Genomic DNA, 17,124 nt, shown 5'->3' with positions numbered 1-17,124 from the left:
ACGCGGGCAGGGCAGGGCGAGTGGGGGGCGGGGACTGCACGGAGTCACCTGTCCCAGTTCCCAGGTCGCGACTTCATGGCCTGGCAAGTGTCCTAACTTTGAAAGAGGGACAACGTAGAGGGCGAAACTTTACCGCCAGAGTCGAAGGCAGTGCGTTTCCCCGTGCGTCTTCCTTCTTTAAATGAAGTGATCCCTCTGTATGGTCTGACTCCACCCCGCACGCGCATCCCTTCCTCTAGCAGGCCTCGCAGTGATGCGTTTCAGACCTGATTTTGGTACCAAACGTCAGCAGGGGCCCAGACTAAGCCAATGGGGTCTAGAGTTGCCAAATGATTCCCAGGGACCGGGCGCGGTGGGGCAGAAGACATGGAGGGCGTGGACGTCCTGGCCCTGCATCCTCCGAGCCTCGCTTAGCATCGAAGGCAGCACTTGTTGGAAGTGTCGCGGGCCGCGGGACTTTCCCTTAATTAGCCTCCGGGACACACACCTCCCCAAGGTGGCTGGGAATTTAGGGGTGACGGTATCAAATAGCGCCCAAATGGAGAGGTGGCAGGAATTCACTTGGGTTCTTGGCGAAGTGCTTTTCCAAAGAACCACTTGGACAAGCGCCACCCTGTCGACTACTTCCACGGACCCACAGCGCCCACTAGCGGCCATCTTGACATCTCTGCGTGCGAGAGCACAATTGTCTACCCACCCCGACCCAGTACAACATCCCCCACCCCCACTTTCCCCCTCCATCTAATCGCGCAGAAAAAGTCCAAAAGACAACCTTTCTTAAATGACCAAGAGCTGACGAACACGGAGGAAATTAGGCACAGTACAGATGTACAGTTCAGTTTGGAAAAAAAAAATTATGCCGTATATCCACAATATGCTTTCAAAAACCTCGCGTTTACTCCAGAATTTAATGTTTCAGATGCAAAGAACTGAGCAGTATTCCTACAGTTGTAGTTCTTTATCCAACTTATCCGCAAAGCTAAATTTAAAACAGAAAATGTTAGAAACATCGTGTTTAGATACTAGTTTGCTTTCACCCTTGTTTTTAACGTTTGAAGATTTTTATGATGCATTAAGTATTCGGGTTTTGTTTTGAAATATTAGCCATAAATTAATGTATATTTCAACTGGGCATGTAAAAAAAATAGTAAAGGCTAGTTTAAGATCGAAAACGTTATTTAGGATACGCGAGGTTGTGAAAACATATTATTCCAAGTTTCTTTACTCGAGAAAACTTTATATTCAATGCTAGTTTTAAACAAGCCTCAACTCAAGGAAATAATTTTTAAAAGACTGAAAGGCGGTAAAACCGATTCCAGGGAATCAGCAGATTTCCAGAAGGGCTAAAAAAACACAGGAAAGGACAGGCAGTATTATTCATAAATTCACAAGGGTAAAAATAAGTCGTTTTTAATAAGCTTAAAGCATTCAAGAAATATATTTCTTAAATTTCTTAAATATTTCTTTTAAAATGTTCTTAAATTTCTTAAAATTTTATTTAAAAGCTACTAGCTTTAAGATCTTTTAAAAGAACTAAAAGTGAGTATTTTAGTACGTTTTTATTTAGCAAACGTACATTGTGAAGTTTAAGTTGTGACCTCTTAGCTCCTACATCCTCTCTTCAAGTTAACTAGAGGAAATAAAGGAAATTTGCATTGTCTGAAAATAACCATAGCTTCCATTTTTAGTAAATCAGATATTCTCACGTCCACAGCATTTTACCTTGAGAAAAATATAAATGTAACGTATAAACTCACTTCCTATTTTTGACAAAAAATTAAAATCCTACACAAGATTCCTGTTGTATAACTTTGGATTGTGTGAACATTTATCAACTTTCAGTAAATATGAATAATTAGCTATATATACTACGTGAAAAGCATCAGCAGCAACTTCAACATGCTAATGTTTCACTGCTGCTTAGACAGTAATTTCAGCAATTAAAGCATCACCTCAAATCATATGTCATGCCAGACAAAAAAAAAAAAGTCGTATGTACAAAAGACAAAGCTGAATTTTTAAGTATGGGAACCGAAGAAGAACCAATCACATCAGTTATTTAATACTTCTTTGCATTTAAAGGACTTCATTTTACAATTAAATTCTTGGAGAAACATGGTATTTTTTGAAAATCTAATTTACCAGCACATAATTAACCCATCAAAAATAAATTTTATTTTAGCATAAAAAGTTACTTTAAACTATTTCTAGAGTTAAGGAAGAAATTTCTAAATATCAAATTTAAAAAAATGGAATTTAGTCAATTACAAAAATAGATATAAATTTGAATGTCAAATGAGGTGGCAAATGCTTAATGCAAGTTTAAAAAAACAAGAGGGCAATCAATTTTGCCCAAGTAAATTCTTACTAGTTATGTTTCTGCCCCCTTTGAATTCCTGAGCATGCATTTATCTTTAGAACTTAAGTTTCTTATATATTCCTTGCATGGTAACCTATCAATTCTAATAAGTACTTCAAGACATCTTTAACATAACTTCTGTAAAAACAACGAAAAAACCCTTATCTAAATTTAACATTACTGAAAAAATTACTGAAACTTTATGTACTTAAATGTTGTCCAAGCCATGAACTTTCTATGGAGCTCTATATTTCTACTAAAACTGTACCTTTGTTTCCTGGCATTGCTTGCAATTTATTTCATACAAGTCACTTAAGTTTTTAGAACTCTTATGCAAATGCTCAATTTACTGGGGAAAACTTTGAAACAAGTAGAAAATAAAACCCTTCCTTAGATCAACTTTGTCATACACTCCTGCCCCATCAATAAAGCTCCTAAAATTCAGATCACACATTAAAGCTTCTTAAATCTACTTATGTATGAGTTTGGTAGAAAAGTATTAATTACAGTGGGTTCTTGGTCAAAAGAAAAATTTTCCCATTGGGAAATTTAGTGACAAATCATACATTATAGACCATACAACATATTCCTTATGAAACCAAAATACCATTTTCCTCTATAGTAGTCATCTAAATCTCTAGCTCAATCTACCATTGCTTTTACATTAATGCAAAAAAAGGCAGCACAAGTGGAAAGAATACGGTTATGGCTCCAACTATCTTATGCACCTGGCCTGAAAGAAACCTCATTTCCCTATTTGCAAATGAAGAACAGGTTAAGAGGACCAACCAGTCACTATTCCGAGTGGAATTGGTAGTTTGGTGAAGATACACTCACAGATAATATCTAGCTGTGCAGTTCTGATTGTAATAATTTAAATTCTCTTAAGTAGCATTCCCACTTTATGGACTGATATATATACTGCAGATTATAAAGTTAAATTCTGCCCTAAACATATAAGGGATATTACTGACAGCAGTCATTTGATAAAAGGTCTCCTAAAATGGGTTGATAAAATCATTTTTGCTCCCTCTTTAACCCACTTTATAGTAAGACATTTAACAGCGTTTAGAAATGGCTGCAATTATATATTCCTTTAATTCTTTGTCATTTATTTGATCCATAGTGAAAACCTTTAAAGTGAAGGAAGCAATCATTATCCAAATGTATACAAAGTACAAACCCATTTTATTCTGATGTAAATAAAGTCATGTTTAGTCAGTAACAATAGAAAATATACTGACACTATTAAACACACAGGCTCACTCTTGCCTGATAGTGAAACTGCTGGGCCAGTGAAGTAATTTTCAACTTACTGGCTTTCAGGTATAGAAAGACTAAAATATGTATAAAAAATACAACCATTTGAACATCCTCTAGTCCAGCGATAGCCAACCAGTGGTCCTCGGACCATTGGTCCCTGAGGTCCGAATGTTTGGCAACCATACAACCATTTGAACATCCTCTAGTCCAGCGATAGCCGACCATTGGTCCCTGAGGTCCGAATGTTTGGCAACTGCTGCCTAATCAACCATTGAAGACCCAGGAAAAGAACCACCTTTCCAAGACTTCTAATGATGTTCAATCACACACACAATTTTGATAGTGGGTCCTCTGTATCCCATTCCAGTGTTTCCCAGCTGCAAATCAAGTTATTTTAGTAACTACAGATACTAAATATATAAAATCAGGCAATGAGATCTAATAATCTGAAAATCAATGGCAAATCTGCTACAAAATGTATAGTGCAGTGTAATAACTACTCCAAGATTATGGACAATTATCTCAGTTGTGTGTGTTTTTTAAAAATGAGTAAACAACATGAATAACGAAGTTAATAGCAAAGGAATCAAGACCACCATTAGTGGCAATTCAACAAATGAAAAAATTAGGTCTACTGCTTGGGCTTTCAACACACATTCCTGATTTCTAGGTTGAGGCCCTTAATTCTTTTACCTTCAGTGGTCCTCTTAGGTCCTTTCACTAGTTAGTAACACTGTGATAATTGAGTGTTCATAAGAATACTGGAGGGGCCATAACCGGTTTGCTCAGTGGATAGAGCGTCGGCCTGCGGACTGAAGGGTCCCAGGTTCGATTCCGGTCAAGGGCATGTACCTTGGTTGTGGGCACATCCCCAGTAGGAGGTGTGCAGGAGGCAGCTGATCGATGTTTCTCTCTCATCGATGTTTCTAACTCTCTCTCTCTCTCTCCCTTCCTCTCTGTAAAAAACATCAATAAAATACTTTAAAAAAAAATAGTGCTCTTTAAAAAGAATACTGGAGGGCTCTAGCTGGTTTGGCTCAATGGTTGAGTGTTGGCTTGTGGACTGAAGGGTCCCAGGTTCGATTCATCAAGGGCACATGCCCGGGTTGCTGACTTGATCCCCAGTGTGGGGCCTGCAGAAGGCAGCCAATCAATGATTCTCTCTCATCATTGATGTTTTTCTCTCTCCCCCTGCCTCTCTGAAGTAATATATATATATATTTACATAGAATACTGGAGGGAGTGACAGGTCTCAAAAATTAAGATAGCCCATCTTCAAAATTTCTCATGGCCAGTAATATAAAACAAACGGTTCTGGGTATAAACAAAGAGAAAATTGAGAACTAAAAACAGAAGCTCTAGTTAATAGTAAAGCTTTGGAGAAATTTTAAGTGACAAATGGAGGATCCTTACTATAAAATGAAGCATTTCAAATGATATATAGAGTTCAATTAGCCAAGATTCTATGTTATTTTACTTCATAAAATAAACACGTACAAAACCACTGAAAATTCTTAAGTTGCTGGTGGCCATACAAAAAAGGCTTTGTGCATATATTAGCACAAGTAAATAACTCAATATTAAACTGAGGACAGAAATGGCCTAAATGGCTACATCTTTATAAGGAAAACTGAAGCAGTAAATCTTTAAATATAAACCCTTTCCCCTCTTTGCAAACATTAACCAGTCCTCACACCAAACTAATTTAAAGGTTTAGTTTATACAAATGAGTTAATTCTGCAAACTCAATATAAATGGCAATAACCATTTATTTTAAATACTGTAATAAAAAGTCATTAGTTAATTCTATAATGCACTAAGAAATAACCTAAAAAACAAAATTGTAAATAAAGGCATATTTAATAAATTAGGGAACATCCAAACTACTAATAGACTGAGACTCTGAACTTTTATAATAGATACACAAAGGCAGTGAAAACAAATTACTACACATTGTTGCAGCACAGAAGAAATCAGGTGTATTTTATTAACAATTACATCCTCTTTCCTATAGCCTGGCACAGGAACAATCTCAATATCTGATTTGAGTCTCCAACAGCAAGCAGATACTGCAGTATGTTATTACCAACTTACTGCAATGTGATTTCACACCAGATGTGGCAGTAAGATATTTTTTAAAAATTAAAGGCACGTGTAAGCTAATGTCAAATATTTTTAGTCTGGGTTACTTAGATACAATGTTTAAAACACTTGTATAGCAAAACAATTTTTCAATAAACATTTCCCAAAACTTGAATACACAACTTAGGAGCAATGGATCTGTACAAAAAAAAAACAAAAACAGTGTAAGAATCATGAAATTAGTTAACCTATATTTAGAAGTTGAAAAATAACTTGTAAGCAACCTATATACTTTAAATAAAGTGAATGGTTTAGAATAAGTATCATGTTTATTAAGTCAGTTCTCACTACAGTTCATGCCTATTTAAAATTCTATCTTTAAAGATGTGTAAACTGATTTTATTGTTCCGTACCACAATTAGACTTATAGAGCTCAAACTAAAGCAACAGCATTTTTCTTAGCATGCACACACAAAGTAATCTACCACTTAGTCATTTCATTAACTTATGTTTTCACTTTTAAGGACTGATCAAACTGTCTCAAAATATTGGAGAACATTTACTCTACTTTGATGACATGTTTATGCATCTCAGGTAACATTTTTATATTCATATCCTTTTCTTTAATAAATGTTTTAATACCAGTACACTTAAAAGAACATATGTAAAGATAAATGAGGCAGACTGTACTCTGTAAGAGTCATCCACATCACATGCAAAAACAAAATAAAAACTTGAAATAAGTTTGAATGTGTTTGTCCCCAAAATAAACGTGCAAGTACCCTACATTGCAGATGATTTGACTGCCTTAGCCTTTTGTGAAAGTACAAAGCTAAGTTCTTTCTGATGGCCCACTTTGAAAATAATCTAAGATCTATAAATTTGAGAAGCATTTTTCTTTAGTTTTCATTAAGTACAATTTATTGAGGTGATATTTATATCCTAAAATAGAGGTACAGGATTGAGAATTTAAATCTTTTTCTGAGTGCTTAGTACTTCTTAAAGGTAATACTGATGTCATAATTGCTGTATCAGCATAAATATTTGTAAAAATAGCCATTAAATACTAATCCATGAGTATATTTAATATACATATAAATCCTATGTTAAAAGTATGAGAAGAAATGTAGCATAGTTCTAGGATTTCTAAATTGCTGACCATCAAAAAGTAAACCACCCTCTTTAAGACTTAACAGAACTTTAAAAAAAATTGCTTCAACATATGAATTTAAGACGACTTTATTCAGCAAAATCATTTATTTACACAATGGGGAATGCTGGTTTGATTTTGTCAGTGAAATAAAAACAATTTGAACAGAGACAATACTGAACTGTATATATTTTGTGTTAGAGCTGACCAACTGTTTCCTTACCTGTATCAGGAACATCAAGAGCAACAGTATCATGAGGACACTGATTTAACAATATACCACATAGGTCCATAACACCCCAGGAGCTTCCAATGCAATTACCAACTTTTTCTTTTTTTATAAATATATAAAAAAACAAAAAGTCAGCAAAACCAGCATTATGATGTAGTAAACAGAGTATAACTCCGAAGTCTGTGGGTCAGTAAAAACCTTATCAGACCATCCACAATTTATAAAGTGATCTGCTCTTCTTCAGATCACTAACACAGAATCCAAACAGGTGAAAAATATATCACTTTCTAGAAGATAACAATGATCTGATAAGGATTTCACTTAATAGAAGTTAAGGGGGAAGAAAAGGAACTGCAGAGCATAGCCCCTATTAGAACAAGCTAACTTTCCAGATTTTCCAATTTAAAAAAACAAAAACAAAATGAAACAAACAAAAAAAAAACACTTCAACATGAAGCTACAATACAAAGTTTTTCCATTTTTCTTTGTAAAAAGTTCAGAGTTTGCAATTTAATCCTGGGTTTTTAAGGAGAAGGACAGTTTGGGCCTGGACTTCCCCTTGCCCAGGATAATTTTTTGTTCTTCTTTTTGTTGACGTTGTCGCTCTTGTTCTAGTTTCATCCTTTCCTCATGAATCTTTCTTTGTTCTTCAACAATTCTCAACTGTTCTTCAGCCTGAAAGTTAGAAGTAAAAAGTTGAAAATTCTGTGAATTTCATGGCTTTCATTCGTGGTATTTGGGAAATTAGGTGAGAATTTTTAATCAATAGAAGCAAACAATAGTATGTTTAATAAAACTTGGCCTAACATCACACAAACAGTGAGAAGAAAAATATTGAGAATTAGAAACGAATTTATTAATTATTCCTACATTTTCTAATTTTTAAAGAAAAAATATAAAGAAATTATAAAAAAGCATTTATATATTTTGAAAATGAAAATTTCTACAAGCCATGCTTGAGGTCAGTATACTTTTAGTCCTGTTACATATTTTTATAGATACCTTCAGTACCATTAGATTAACAGACTGTCAATTACAAACCATGGTATGGATTTATTCAGAATATTTTACCTACCAACTATGATAGCTAAATACATAATTAGCAAGCCATACAAAAAATTATAGGAGAAATCCTCACTGGGACTACATTACATTGTCAATATACAACCAAAAAATAGTAAAAGCCTCTTTCTTTGGAGAGAAAAAAGTTAAAACTTTTTTAACCTGGCTGACTAGAAAATGCTGTCAATTTCAAATGGATACTTGTATAATTAACTCCTGCAGTGTGTTCAACTCCTTCAGTCTCAAAGCAACCACTTCCTTTAAGCATTCACTATAGATTTCCCCTCTGCCAAAAATACAGGCCAGTCACATGATCTTCTTCCTCAACAAGTCTCTCCTTGCACCCCAAAGGTACCATGCCTTCTTCCTTATTAATTTACAACCAGGTGCAACTTTACTCCTCTCTCAGGGGACATCAGGCAAATGTGTGATGGTGATTTTGGTTGTCACAATGGGGGAAATGGCTCCTGGCACCTAGCAGATAGAGGACAGGTATGCTGCTAGACATCCTACAGTAATGCATGGGACAGCCCTCCACAACAAAGAATTATCTAACCCCAAATGTTAATAGTGCCAAAGTTGAAAAAACATTTTCTAACTCTTGGATTTTTAATCTCAATGATCAATGAGTTGTCCTTTTTTCTGTATCTGACCTTGATCTTAAAACATTCACAGAATCCTTTGAATGCCTACCTATTCGCAAACTCAAATATTAAAATGTCATTACTTCCATCATCTCCATTAATTCTACTGAAATTATTTTTTACATGGTCAAAAACTAACAGTAAGTTTAGTGCCCGTTCTCTTCAGTCATTCTCCTGCCCTTGAACTTGAGTCTCCTGTTTATCTCCACTGATAGGAAATGGACTCAGAATGCAAGATAAAATGTTGAAATTTTATCTTGCGGGTAAGAAAAAGCCCATTTTTTTAAATACATAATTAACACAAAGAGGTTTATTTTACTTTTTGCTCTCAGATGGGGAGTGGTGGTGGTGACAGGCTAAAAGGTGAAAGGTAAGACAGTGGGGGGCAAATCCACTGTGACCAAGTAAGGTCAGAGATGAGGTAGATCAGAATTATAATAGGGGGAATCTGGTGGGTAGGCAAGATGGAAAAGTAGATTTCCATGTATTTCTAGGTCTTCATAGTCTCATAAGGTGGAAAATCCAACACAGAACTGAAATCTATCTTCTTCCTCTCAGATCTTTTTCCTAAGCTATATTTTCAGCTGGCTAATGAACATCCACCTGGGAAAGCTCTGGGCACCTTCAAATTTCAACATGTTCAAGATTTAAATTCCAGTAGCCTAACCCTAAAATACACCAGCCCTTTCAACGTTTCCCACTGCCATCCACATACTATAGTTTTCTGTCTTTTTCCTCTTTTCCTGACAACATCAAATAATCATAAAGTTATGTTCTCTCACCTAGAGTTTTTTTTTCCCATTTCCAATTGTTACGTAACTCAGTGGTTCCCAAACTTATTTGGCCTACTGCCCCCTTTCCAGAAAAAATATTACTCAGCGCCCCCTGGAAATTAATTTTTTTTAAATTTTAATAGCAATTAAACAGAAAGATATATGTATTAATGTTTCTACCTTTTTCGTAAAATATAGTAAAGAAAGGTGTAAATTAGAAACATTGAAGTTTGAAATTATGAAACTATTTATTGAACTCAGAATAGAAAGGTAATACAAAAAAAGTTAAAACAAATGCACCTGTGGCCATCACCGCCCCCGCTGGATCGCTGCAGCACCCACCAGCGATGCCATAACTGTTCAGGGCATATCTCTTACAAACTTAAAATCGTTTCTGTTTCTAGTCCCTGCCCTTTGATCCACCCTACACAATGCTGCAAGTCTCAACCTTCTTAAGCATTGCTCTCTCCTGCCCTCAAACTTCCAATGATTTTCAATGTGCACAGAATATAGCTAATTTCCTAAATTAGCATACTACCTAGGACTTCCTTTTATACGGCCCCAACTGTTTCTACTGTTCTCTCTTAAATTGTCCTTTCTATCTTGCTTCCCCTCCTCCTCCTTTGCTCATGCCACTTTTCCTCCTATTGAAATCCAGTCTGTACACCAAAATCCACTTCAAATCACCACTCTCTTGCTTAGACTTTCACTGGTAATTACAATAAAAAATTATCTGCTACTGACCATCTTTAGTAAAATCATATGCCAATTACTTTACCCACAGTTTTAATAAATCATCACACATTTGGAGGTAAGAGCTGGCATGTGCAACTGAATCAAAGTAAAGATTCTTAGTGTGTGCGCGTATCCTTGGGAAACCCTCACCAACACCCAGACTCACTTTTCCCTAAGGTTCTAATTCAGCCCCGAGGAAAGTAGATTATAACCTTGGGGAGTGAAGGGTTTGAACATCACAACCTCAAGACATAAATCTATTTACAAATAGCATTTTTTACCCTGTCACATTGATAGAAATTCCAAAGTATAGTATCAAGTGCTAGCTTATGAAGAGTATATTGGCAGTAATCTACTAAAATTGCATCTTCATAGTACTTTTACCCAGCTATTTAATTTTCTGGAATTTTATTCCATAAGTGAACTTGCACATATGCAAAATTATACAAAGTTATTTATTGCAAACATAGTTTGTAAAAGACTGAAAAACCCAAATATTCACCAATACGGAACTATCAATAAATTACAGATCTATAAAACAAAACATCGTGAAGTTTTTTTAGAAAAGGTGTCCCCTATATACTAAAATAGAAAAAATCTCCAAGTTACACTATTAAGTGAGAAAAGCAAAGTACCAAATACTATGTATCATATGTTACTTTTGTGCAAAAAGGGGAAAATAAAAATGTATGCTATTTGTATCTGCCTAACAATGCATTATAAACTCTGGAAAAACAAAAACATAATTGAATATGCCTTTTGGAAATGGGAATGGTTAGTGGATGGACAGGGGAAAAAGGTAGAAGATTTCACTGCTTATTTTTCTAAAACAAATTTTTGAATCATACAATCACATTACCTAATCAAAAAATTAAAAACAAACAAGATTTTAAAAGTAATTTCTTTTATAGACAAACAATACTAATTCTACTGCAATGAAATTACTTTTAGATTGGATAAAGAAAAAGTTTCAGTTTCACTTAGGTCTACAAATATAGGCAATAAAAGTATGTATGTGTGTACAGCAGCTGTATTACCACAGGTAACAGGGGTACCCTTAGTGTCTTACAAGTAAGTACTTGATAATGGAATAACTTTTATAAATAAACAGGTGACTATCCTGTCTTTACATTAAATATTTGTATTTTGTTCTATTATAGCTTTAAAATAAGCTTAAACATTATTCAATCACAGCTTGGCAAAAACAAACAAACAAACAAACAAACAAACAACAAGAAAGAAAAAGTAGACTTGTCTAGTAAAAACCAAAGCCATCTCTCATCTTAATACAGTGGCTCTCAAGTGATGAAAAACCGGTTTCCTGCCCATCCATTTGTATGGTCCGACCCTATACCTTATTTGTTTGATACTCTTCTAAACCCTACCCTCTCTCTGCAGTAACTGCCTGACTTGCTGTATCGTTCCTGATGACTCCATTTGCTAGAGAATATACATTGTTCCTTCCCCTCTTGTTTCAAATTTATGCAAAAGGCATTATTCGCAATGATGGAGGGAGGAAGGTATGTGCATGTGTGTAAGTATGAACAATACTAAGCTCTCCTATAAGAATTACATGTTACGCATCATGGAGGCCAAAGAGAAAGCTAACACCCATAATATTAGAGTCATTACACCCAGGGCCCTGTTATGTCTCACAAAGATGGCTTTCAATTCTATACCTCACTCCAAAAATTGGCGAGATGAAATACACAAAAGCAAAACATACCATTATAGAAGGCCTATTTATCCCTCTCAGTATCTTCTGTTCCAACTTCCTTTACCTAGAGGTCTTACTGCCATTTAAAAAATTATCGGAAGCGTTCTTCTTATACTGTCTAGTTTTAGATTAAGGTAATCCTTTGCAGCAGTCTCTAACAAATAAGAATACTGAAATCTACTACTCTCCACCTAAAACATGTATTAAATTTAAAAAATACAGACAGAAATATTTTATATGTTATAGGAATGATGGAAAAAAACAAAAAAATATTATTTAGGAATCATGCCACTAAGAAATAACTCAAAACTATTGGTTCAACAAGATAAACTAGCACTACTGACCTAAAGTCCCATGCTGCCAACAACATTATCATATTTCCCTTCTTTCCTTAAATATTTATTATTTTAATGGGGCTTTCAATAGGAAGATGAAAGGACAACAAAAGTAGAAATCTCAGTATGTGTCTTGCATCTTTATACAATAACATTTAAAAAATACATTTTTATTGATTTCAGAAAGGAAGGAAGGGATAGAAACATCAATGATGAGCGAGAATCACCAACTGGCTGCCCCCTGTACACTCCCACCGGGGGTCTAGCCCAGCATGTACCCTGACCCAGGAAATGGACAGTGAGGAACAGTGACCTGGTTCATAGGTCAAGATTCAACCATTGAGCCACACCAGCCGGGCTACAATAACATTTTTTTGTGTCCTCCTACACAAACGATATTCTACTTTCCTTGAAAGCATATAGAACCAAATAAAAGTTTCTCCAACATCAATAATAATTTCTTATGCTTTCAAATTTACTGAACACAAGAAGTAAATTAGTTAATTATGCCTAAATTCTTACCAAAATTTCTCAAATTCAAACTTCTTTTTCCAAAAGATACCTTTTCACTGAAGTTTTATTGATAACATGAAGTCAGAATAGTGTCAAACACAAATATTCTAGAACCACTAGTGCTCAAGGCCCATGGACCAGTGGCAGTCTGCAAACTAATAGATCCACAGGTATAAAAGTGTTTTAGAAGCTTTAAAAAAATTTATTTTTCTATTATTTGTCTTAACAGTATTATGCAAAAGTAGGACTCTAAGGCATATTGAAATTACAATACAAAAAATAACTGAACAATTACCACCACTTGAGCAATACTGCTCTGTAATGTATTTGCTCATCTTTTCCCAGACACACAGAAAATAAGGTTCATGAGGGTAAACAAAAAGGCTACTAGATGAAAATCAAGAGGCCAAACTGTCCCTAGACACCTAGGCACCCAGACACCCAACCCAGAGTTAGAAGGAATCAAAATCTTGGCAGGGCACACTAAGTTAAGAAGCTTTGCTCTAGAAGTCACAATCTGGCATTCCAGGCCACCCACAAAGAACTCACTACCCTATCCAATCTCTTATGTCCTAAGAGAAATTCTATTCTACTTGATGGAAATTCTGTTTCAATCAATGTTTTAAATAGCAATTATAGAGTCCCTCTCTTCTAGAAATATCCATGCCTTACAAACCATACTGTATTTACCTTTCAAAGTTCAACCTTCAAAGCTCAAATTAAGATGCACACTTTCTTACTTCCTCCTAACTGCACTGAGATTTTCTCCTTACATGTAATCACTAAGAAACATTATCACATACAGGGTGGTACAAAAGTAGGTTTAACCCAAGCCATTATGCTCAATTAATACTTGACAAAGGAGGCAAGAGCATACAATGGAGTCAAGACAGTCTCTTTAATAAATGGTGCTGGGAAATTTGGTCAGATACATGCAAAAAAAAAGAAACTAGATCAGCAACTTACACCATACACAAAAACAAACCCTAAGTGGTTAAATCACTTAAACGTAAGACGAGAAACCAAAAAAATCTTAGAAGACTCCATAGGCAACAAAATATCAGACATATGTCGTAGCAATATCTTTACCGATATAGCTTGTAGGACAATGGAAACTAAGGAGAAAATAAACAAATGGAACTACATCAAAATAAAAAGCTTCTGCACAGCAAAAGAAACCATCAACAAAACAAGAAAGCCCACTGCTTGGGAGACATATTTGCCAATGCTATTTCAGATAAGGGCTTAATCTCCAAAATTTACAGGGAACACATACAACTTAACAAAAGGAAGATAAACATTCCAATAAAAAAATGGGCAAAGGACCTAAATAGACACTTTTCGAAAGAGGACATACAGAAGGATGAAAGACATATGAAAACATGCTCAAAGTCACTAATCATCCGAGAGATGCAAATCAAAACAACGATGAGGTACCATCTCACACCTGTCAGAATAGCTATCTTCAACAAATCAACAAGGACAAGTGCTGGCGAGCATGTGGAGAAAAAGGAACCCTCGTGCACTGCTGGTGGGACTGCATACTTGGTGCAGCCATTGTGGAAAACAGTATGAAGTTTCCTCAAAAAGGTAAAAATGGAACTCCCGTTTGACCCAGTAATCCCACTTCTAGAATATACCCCAAGAAACCAGAAACAACAATCAGAAAGGATATATGCAGCCCTATGTTCATAGCAGCACAATTTACAATAGCTAAGATTTGGAAACAGCCTAAGTGCCCATCAGCAGATGAGTGGATTAAAAAATTGGTATGTCTACACAATGGAATACTACGCTGATATAAAAGAGAAGGAACTTTTAACATTTGCAACAGCGTGGATGGTACTGGAGAACATTATGCTAAGTGAAATAAGCCAGTTGGAGAAAGATAAATATCACATGATCTCACTCAGATGTGGGATAATAATGATCAACATAAACTGATGAAAAAAAAATAGATCCAGAGATAAGGTGCAGGGGAGGGTGGGGGTGGGGGTTAGAGATCAACCAAAGAACTTGTATGCATGCATATTAGCATAACCAATTGACACAGACAGTGTGGTGGTGGGGCTTGCCCTCTGGGGTGGGAGTGGTGGTGGTGGTGGGGTCAACTGGGGGAAAAAATGAGACATGTAATACTTTAAACAATAAAAACATTTTTTTAAAAGTATGTTTATAGTAGTGAGTACACAAGTTTATTCTTGTATTATTATTGTATTTTTACATGAACTATAAACCTACTTTTTCCCCACCCGCTACTTATTGATAAGTAGCGATGTATCTTATAGTGACTCCTTCTCCAATCCATTGTATTGCTTTTTCTACTTAAGCAGATTTTAAAGTCTTTTTACTGAAAAAGCAGAATTAAGTCTTCCCCTTCCATTCTGGCTTTCAAAAAAACCAGGACAGTGATATTAACTAAGAATTCATTATACTGTGCTCACTAAGTTGCTTAAGGTATTTCCAGCATTGGCTCTTATACAGGGCACAATATCTTTTTTAAAAAACCATGCTCCAAAACAAGAGTGGAGAACCTTTTCTCTGCCAAGGGCTATTTGGATATCTATTAACATCATTTGCGGGCCATACAAAATTATCAACTTAAAAACTAGCCTGCTATATTTGGCCAAACATTTAATTAACTTAACCCTTAATGCCTTGGCAAGGCCAGACCAAATGATTTTGCAGGCCTTATATGGCCTGTGGGCTGGATGTTCCTCACCCCTGCTTTAGAACCAACTACCCCCAAGATTCTAACTTTTTTATATTCTTATCAACTATGGATACATTTTCTATGGTTCTCTTTCACTTCCACCTTCAATGAGATCCACTGTTAATTACTAATACCATCCCAGATCTTTTTCAGTGCCCTTATAAACAGTCACAGAATTTGTTTTTTCTAAACCACTTAACTAGAGCTTGCAACTTGCTTTTCCCCCTCCAGTCAGCAGTATGACTTAGCTGCAAATGTCTTCCTATGGCTGTATGATTTTCAACACATTTCTAAATAGACAAAACTTTTTTAGACATCTAGAACCAAGAGTCTCTTTTGAGCCATGTCTTCATTCTGGGTACTAAACAGCACTAATCCCTCATTCATCCTAAAGTAAAATCCCTTCCATCTCTGACTTATATTTTTACTTGGAAGTAGAATCACCCATATGCCACGTTCATGATGAAAAGGCTTTTTTCCCCTATACAGAAATGTCTGATTATCCTTTGGTTTTTGGAATATTTATGTCCACAGACTTTTAATTCTAGCATTCTTTTTCATCAATTTTTTTTCTATTTTTAAAAAATTATTTCATCCTCGCCAGATAGCTCAGTTGGCTAGAACGTTGTCCCGATATGTAAAGGTTGGGGGTTTGATCCCCGGTCAGGACACATACAAGAATCAACCAATGAATGCATAAATAAGTGGAAAAAAATTACCTCAATATCCTTATGTTGGCTTCTTTAAAATTTAAAAATTGCTTTATGTCACCTTTTCCATCTCTGTATCATATTATAATTAATTGATTCTCCATACTTATTAGATTATAAACTTGGAATAGGAAAAAGAAGTTACTAATCTGGTACACTTATCATATATATATATGAATATATATGATCCATCTATTATGTCTAGCAATCGGTAACAAGGCAACTAATGCAAAGTGAAATGTTGCTTATTAGTTGGTTTAAATACTTTTAAGACTGTTTTCATTATTTCAGGCACAGAAGTGTGAATGAGGGTAGAATAAAAAATAAAAAAAATTGGGAATGAAGGTAGTACAATTTTCTCCAGGAAACTGGTTTTAAACAACTGCAAATTTCGGAATTTTCTTCAGATTAATTAGAATATCTGGATGGTCCCCAAATAGATTACTGTGGAACACAGTAGCTAAATTCTAGTCAACTATTCCACTCTTGCCTCAAATACCTTAAAATGACCCTGAGAACTAATCTATACTAATAAAAGGGTAATATGCTAATTAGACTGGGAGACCTTCCAGACATTCTTCTGGACAAAGCCATGGTGGCGGGGCCAAGGTAGAGGCAGTTAGAGGCCAAGAGAGGAGGGCAGTTGTGGGTGATCAGGCCAGGATGGGACGGCAGTTATGGGTAATCAGGCTGATGGGGGTGGGGCCGTTGGGGGTAAGCAGACCAGCAGGGGGCCAGTTGGGGGCGAGCAGGCCAGCAGGCAGAGTGGTTAGGGGCAATCAGGTAGGCAGGCAGGCAGGTGAGTGGTTAGGAGCCAGCAGTCCCGGATTGTGAGA

The 17,124-nt window shown here is 35.7% G+C and overlaps 1 protein-coding gene across 1 annotated transcript in view; it reads right to left on the bottom strand.

The window, feature by feature from the left end:
• Nucleotides 1-6,927: 6,927 nt before the first annotated feature.
• The window catches only part of ARGLU1 (arginine and glutamate rich 1), a 15,955-nt gene continuing 5,758 nt past the window's right edge, over nucleotides 6,928-17,124 (bottom strand). Inside the window, exon 4 of the mRNA XM_014531951.1 lies at nucleotides 6,928-7,761. Within this exon, the coding sequence (XP_014387437.1) occupies nucleotides 7,597-7,761 (165 nt within the window). The 3' untranslated portion in view covers nucleotides 6,928-7,596. The remainder of the gene's footprint in view (nucleotides 7,762-17,124) is intronic.

The sequence above is a fragment of the Myotis brandtii genome, unplaced genomic scaffold (genome assembly GCF_000412655.1).
Source record: "Myotis brandtii unplaced genomic scaffold, ASM41265v1 scaffold83, whole genome shotgun sequence".
In the NCBI taxonomy this organism is placed as follows: Eukaryota; Metazoa; Chordata; class Mammalia; order Chiroptera; family Vespertilionidae; genus Myotis; species Myotis brandtii.
Note: the sequence above shows the minus strand (reverse complement) of the source record. Positions and strands in the feature narration are given on the sequence as shown.